The 7203-nt window shown below is 34.5% G+C and overlaps 1 protein-coding gene across 1 annotated transcript; it reads right to left on the bottom strand.

The window, feature by feature from the left end:
• Window positions 1–395: 395 nt before the first annotated feature.
• LOC122307498 (cytochrome P450 90B1-like) lies at window positions 396–5205 on the bottom strand. Its single transcript, XM_043120411.1, has 8 exons — window positions 4738–5205; window positions 4305–4629; window positions 4068–4220; window positions 3725–3976; window positions 3534–3626; window positions 3338–3416; window positions 3108–3214; window positions 396–1035 (listed from the first exon to the last, which is right to left on the bottom strand). Exons 1-8 carry the CDS (start codon window positions 5181–5183, stop codon window positions 781–783), a joined length of 1710 nt encoding a protein of 569 aa, XP_042976345.1. The 5' UTR covers window positions 5184–5205; the 3' UTR covers window positions 396–780.
• Window positions 5206–7203: the final 1998 nt, after the last annotated feature.

The raw sequence follows: 7203 nt of genomic DNA, 5'->3' as shown, positions 1-7203 counted from the left end.
AACCAAACATAGGGTACCAACACCCAATGAGACCCAAAATGCTTTGAACTTTCTCTCGAGGGGGGAAAGGAGAATTGGGACATGGCCACCTGAAAAGACAAACTAACCTTTATTTTCCTCTGGGTTTCCTTCCATTTTGCTTTGGCGAGACTCGGAGAAAGTATCAAAACTTTTCCTAGATGGTTACAGCACACTAACTATGCTCATTATTTCATGGTAGTTAGACAAACATCAATTGAATGGTTTTTTTCTTCTTTTCTCCGTAGTGAATAGACTTATCACTATGCCATATCTTCTTTTGTAGATTTTTTAGAATGCAGTACTCTCTTCACTCTGAATGAATCACAAAAAGACACAAATGATATTTGGATGATAGAGAAGTAAATTACCATGCATTATGGAAAGGGGAAATACCACTTCATGTATATAAATGAATATACATACATATATATATAATAATAATAATTCCTCCCAAGTCCTAAAATGATAGATCAAGGACTATACAGGAAAATAAAATTTACAATTTGGGGACGTACGTGGTCCTAGCATCTTTAATTTGTACTTCATCAATTCTTTGTCTTCCCTTTGCTCATGTGAGCTATGATCTATCCGATAAAGCCAAACGAGATCTTACACTAAGCCGTTGGAAAATCCAAGAATTCGATCTTCACCAACAAATGAGCAATTTGTTTTGTTTAATTTGTGTACAGCATGAGATGCTGAGGATTCTTTTCATAAAGTTTCTCGGGCGTCTATGAGCTGTTTGTTGTCTTGGAAAAACTATATGAAACTGTGATGCTGCACCCTGATTGGTAGGCCTTTAGGGAAATCGACAAAGGGGAAGGCATAAGCTTGATCCGTATCGGCTAACTCCCAGTCGAAGTTGAGGACTAGATGGTGGATGAAGACAGCCATTTCAAGCTTGGCGAACTCTGAGCCGGCGCAGAGTCTTGGTCCTCCACCAAATGGCAAGAAGTTGTTACTGCTTGCTGTCATGCTCGGGCTACTAGATGAAGATCCAACCATTCCTTTGTTCTGCTCCAATCATCACCACCATTACAAGGAGGGATCGAAAAAAACAACAAATATCTCAGTTTTTTGTCTAGAATATTCGTAGATATAGGTCCAACATCCTAACAAAGATTAAAGATCATGTTGTGACCATAGATCTGTTGATATGTATCTTGAACAAGACATCAAATTAAAAACTTCGAGCATTAGGTTTAGAATACGCGTGCATGTACTCATTTTCTTTTTCCATGCATGTACTCATAGCAAATGATAAAACTCTTTTTTTAAGGACATGGACTACTAAATCACATGATGTTTAAGTAGTAGCTCAGAAACAAAACAAACCACAACTATCCACACTCGCAGATAATGAGACTCATTCATGACGATAGATTTCAAGTTGGATAAATACAAGGGATAGAACTTATGAGAACCTAATTTACAGTCACATCTCGAACTAAAAAACAATTTAGATTCGATACTGATCGATATACACATGATAGACACAAATTGGAGAAAATATGGATGTACGTGCCAATAATATTCATGATACAAGTAAATGGGACATTCTACGAATAACAACAGTACCCTGTCGCACAAGTATCTTTGTCCATTCGTAGGAAGTAATTAGTTTGTTTTCTTTTTTAATTTTCCCCTGCAATTGAAGTAGTGGGATCCTCTCTCTCTCTCTTGGGAATTTGGTGAGGACCAGTTTTGTTAATGACCCACCACAGAGAGGCACTCATGCACGTGCATGTTAGAGCCCCACCATCCACATGGGCTTTAATCATCTCAAACCCCAGAGGCCCTGCCCACACGCATGCAGGGGAAGAACGAGAGAGAGAGAGAGAGAGAGAGAGAGAGAGAGAGAGAGAGAGAGAGAGAGAGAGATGGCCAAAACTTGTGGGGTTCTCATCCGTACCTTGTGTAACATTGCTACACTGATCATGACAGTTCATCTCGAAGGAAATCCGAGAGATCCCCAGCATGTTTTTAAAAGTATCTATGCCTTATCCCCAAAAAAAAAAAAAAAAATTTACGATAAATATAAAATAAAATTTCTCCTTTGATTTTAATTTCTTATGATTTTACGTCTCAGCTATCACATTATGATCTTCTTCTCAGGAATTTGATATATGAGGCCCTGCCCAATGTCAATTATAAAAATATTTTCGTGCCTAATTCTGGTATTTGAGATAAGGACGTAGCTGTAGAGGGCAAGGGGCCTTTGGTCCCCCAAAGATCTGAAATAAAATTTATGGACAAAGTTGATATGCTTCTAACGATGGTACTTTTGAATCCAGTCTATTCCATCTGGTCCCACTAGGTGATATTTTCTAACTTCACTCCCACGTAAAGAGATACTAATTAATTACACCAAATGACTATATTTTTTACCCTCAAAATGATTATTTGAAAGGTTTTTAATGCTGCAAATATTTTCATTTTCAGTCGTTTTAAAGTTAATTTTGCTAAGATATAAGAACTTTTTATCATAGACAATGGCTTCTACAACAGTTTAGAAGCAATCTTGGATTTGGTTAAGATTATCAATTAAGCAACCAACATATGAGTACTGTTACTGTTACTGTTACGTACATAAAAAGATTATATAAAGTAAATTTATAAATTAATGTGGTTTGATATGATACATCATATTGTAAAATTACTTTTATTATAAAATAAATCTAATAGATTTAATTAGATCACATAGTTAATAGATTTTTTTGTGTATATGGCAGTACTCACGTGTGTGTGTATATATATATATATATATAAAGATATGTACCAAAAACAAGATGAAAAAAAATAAAAGAAAATTCAAATCAATATTGACACCATGCATCCACCATTCCCAAACAATCATTGGCAGCACACGACCAATTATCCAATTCCTTGCCAGTGAGAGCACAACCATAACCAGTGAGAGTGCATGGGGACCTCTGCTAATTTAGTCAGAACCTTTTCCCTTTACCTCCCTCTAGTTTATTCTAAATAGAATAATATTAATAAGGAAAGGGAAGAAGAGGAAGAAGAAGAAGAAGAAGATAGCATTCATTATGGAAGGCATGCTGTCAAGGGCTCTCATAACTCACCTGCCATCTCCAGGGATTGAACTGTTGAGGCTGGTCAAAAAGCAAAGGATCCAAATGCACGGCTGCAATCACCGGAAGCACTTTCCATCCACATGGAATGTCATAACCTTTCGATCAGAATGATAAACAATGCAAAAAAAGTTATTAAAAAAAAAAAAAAAAGTGGGTTAGTTTCTGGCGACCTTCCAGCGAAATTACACTCATTTATTTTTTTAAGTGATTTCTCGTACCTCTATACCGAACATCTTTTATTGCCTTCCTGTGGAGAAACCTTACCACGTTACCAAGCCGGAGGGTCTCACTAATAACCTTCACATGAGAAAATAAAGAACTTTAAATCATTTGCTTTGTGGAATAATCTCATTTCAAGTTTGATCCATAATTGTACGACAAAACGATTTTTAAAACACTCTTGAGAGAGCTTACACATTGGGTGAATTCCATTTTCTTGTAGTCATTCCAACTCAATTCCATTTCTCCTGCTTCCTTCTTGGCTCTGGCAATTTGAAGGTGTTCTTCCTGAATTAAAACAGCAAGTGGGTGAAAAATTACGATCAACATAAAAGCTAGTAAGAGACTTGAAAAAGAAAAGGATTTGCCTCCAAGGAGTTTCTTACTCTGAGCTGTTGAATAGCACTGGGACAACCTGGCAGGAAGTATATAGCTAAAGCTATGGCTACTGATGAAGTTTCATGGCCAGCGAAGAGCAAGCTTAAGATCAAGTCAAGAATTTGCTCGGTTGAAAGATTGGAATGCTGCAAGACCCATCCAAGAAGATCATCTTCCTCCATATCTTCGGTTTCCTCCTTTGTTTTCCGCATTCTATCTTCCATGTTTCGCTCAATAAACTTGAGGATGGTCGCTCGAGACTGCGAAGCAGAGCATCAAACAAGATGAAGCAAGGAATCCATGTTTTATGTTCAGAACAGAATCATCGTCCAGTGGGATAAAAATACTTACCTGCAAGGCCTTTCTATATGCAGTTCCAGGAAAATTCAGAGGAGCCGACACCACTCCCTTCATGAAAGTAATATATTCTTTCTTCAGCTGCTCGGTCTCGGGCATCCCGGGATCCATGCTCATGATATGCTTTGCCATCAGATTGAAGGTAAACTGCAATTCTTATTATTAAGCTAAGCTGGCTCAATAAATATGTCTTAATGTATATTACAAGTTATCTTTCTAGTGTTTTTTTACCTTTTTGGCTTCATCTTGAGCTGAAAATATATAATTCTCCTTCCAGTTGCTTAGTACAAGCAAGGTATGCTTCTCCACCTCTCTCAAAAGATGAGTCCTAAGCCTGGCATGGCTTAAAAAGTTGAGCGAAATACTCCTCATGTCTCTGTGCATGTCTCCAACTAATACCAACATAGACCATTTTCCAAGAATTCCACCTATGCTTCTAGGATAGCTGCATTCAAATAATCTTCCTTCATTCTGTAGAATGAATCTATTAAGCCCAGCATCTGCCGAGACGATTGTTGGCTCTCCAAACAAATTAGACTTGTAAATTTTGCCATATCTGAAGAATGAGTAAGAGTGTAAGTACTACTGCTGTAACTGTATGAGTAGAACATAAAGTTTCGGTTTTAGGGTCTTCTTTTTTGATGGGTGTAGAGTGTGGTTTTACCTTGATATGTGTTTCTCCATGAATTCTCCAATTGAAGTAGCAGAGTAAGGCTTAAGATAGCCGATAGTTTCTCCAAGAAAAGGCCAGCCCATGTTTCCTGGTGGGAGATTGAGTCTGCTTCGCTTTCTTTTGTTGAGGATAAAGATCAGAATTAGAGCTAAGATGGAGGGAAGAGAACAGAGAATTAGCTCTGAGTCAGGCATGGAGATTGACTTGACTGATCTCCCTCCCTCTTTGTGAGTGTGTGTTTTGCGTGGGATTTGCTTAGCTTGTTGTAAGCAGTTCGAATCCGATATGTGCTTCTTTTTGCAGTTCACCGTCTGCTGAAAAATCGCTTTTAAGCAGTTGGTTTCGATGGAACCAGTGAGTGAATGCATCGACGCCAATAGGCTGCTTTTATAAGCTTCTCGTGTGTTTTTAAGCGGAACAGGCGGAAAGCATAGCATGGAAATTGGCTTTACACATGGAACATGCTAATCTGTACAAATACAATAACATTTTTTTACGTTCTAAAATTTTGTTTTGCTCATAATTCATGCGTGACTTTTCCATGGCCATACATACTTTCATCTAACTTTTTGGTAAACTAATCCTACAGTTTGATATAACGTGGCATGCAAAAAGCAAGCAGATGCTCATGTAGGAGTAGGAGAAGTAATGGAGGTGTGCCCTACTGTTTTTATTTCTTTGGATTATTGCTCTGTTAAACAAATAAAAAAAAAAGACTATCATCTCATAAAATATTTGTTAACAGCAGGGTAAGTACTAGATAATGATTTCTGCCCTATTAGGCTATCAGTGGAGTGAAATTTTTACTCTTTATAATTATTTCAAGAGATATTTTAAAGCCTAGTTAACATATTTTATTGAGCTAAATGTTGAATAAAATTATTATAAAATTATAAATTATTTTAATTTAAAAAAATTATATGAATTTTTGTGTTTTATATTAAAACTTTTAAAATTATAATAATTAAGTGATTAGATAAAATTAAAACTTTTAAAAATATTTTATATTTAAGTGATTTTTAGAAAAAATATATATAAAAATACATTATTATAGCAACAAGGCCTTAAAATGAAATTTGTCAGGTTCGAAGATGGCAAGAACCGAGGAAGCAAATGTTCAAAGCGAACGACTGGTGTAGAACATGAAAATGCAGAACTTGTACAATTTCCAGAAAATTAGGGTTGTTGCAGTGAGTTGATGTGTACATTTTGGACAGGTTAGTCATAAAAGCTTGCTTCCATTGCCATGCATGTACTCTCGTAATAGATACCTAGACAGCCTAGAGAGTAGAGAGTGGTGGATTCAATCAGATTGGAATAGTTCCAGTACTGCAACTTCAGAGTCCGACAGTCCTTTCTCTGGCCGTTTGACTTTTAATTACCCCGCTTGACGTCTTAGGGCCTGCCCCGGTACTTATTCACCTTCGGGGTTCCCTCCCTCGTTACCTGTAAAATTTTAATCTGGGAAACCAACATTTTGTATTTCGTTTTGGAGGCTGCTACGTCCACAGAAAAACGCCACCGAAAACGCAAAACACAATTTTTTTTTTTTCATTTTTTATATGTATTATTTTAATATATTTAAATATTTTTTAAAAATAAACAAAAATTACAATATCATTTAAAAACACTTTCTTAATCACTAAATAAAAAAATATATATTAAAAAAAATAAAAAGTATAATCGGTGGCCACCTTCTGTAGATAAAACATTATCCTTTCGATTTTATCTAAGGATGAGGGTTAAAAAAAATATAATTACAAGTATAATTGTATATTAATTTACATATTAATTTGATGTGATTAGTTAAAAAGTAAATTTTATTAAAAATAATATTAATTTAAATTTTAAATATAAATAAATCATTATTAATATACATATTAATACGTAATTTTATTTGTATATAGCAAAACTTAAAGGTTAATCCCCACCTCTGCCTAGACTGAAATATCATGTTGAGGCATTCTTGCAGTTTAGAAATATTTTAAAAAGTTCACATATAACATACCACATTTTTTTTTCTTACGAAAATGTTTAGTATATATATAATAAATAGAAAAATTTAATTAATTTAAATGTGATATATAATCTGTAGAGTTATGAGTAATGAAGCGCTTAAAATTTTATGGCCATTTATTCTCAGTAATAGTGTCAAGAAAATATGAGACTAGATAAATTTATTGCCTCCAATTCTTGAATATTTTTCATTGCCTTTTAGTTTGGTTGTTAGCAGTTTAGTTTAATTTTTAATTGAGTTTAATATTTAAATATTTAATTTCTTTAAATATGAAACTTACAATATTTTTTAACTTAACATATATTTATATATAAAATATACAATTTTTTTAACTTCTCAAAAATATCTCTAAACTCATTTAAATATCTAAACATATTTAAATTTATTTTAAATAAATCTCACATAATTCACTTTACCAACTTAACTTATTATTATTCAAT

This window comes from Carya illinoinensis, chromosome 1 (assembly GCF_018687715.1).
Source record: "Carya illinoinensis cultivar Pawnee chromosome 1, C.illinoinensisPawnee_v1, whole genome shotgun sequence".
NCBI lineage: Eukaryota > Viridiplantae > Streptophyta > Magnoliopsida > Fagales > Juglandaceae > Carya > Carya illinoinensis.
Note: the sequence above shows the minus strand (reverse complement) of the source record. Positions and strands in the feature narration are given on the sequence as shown.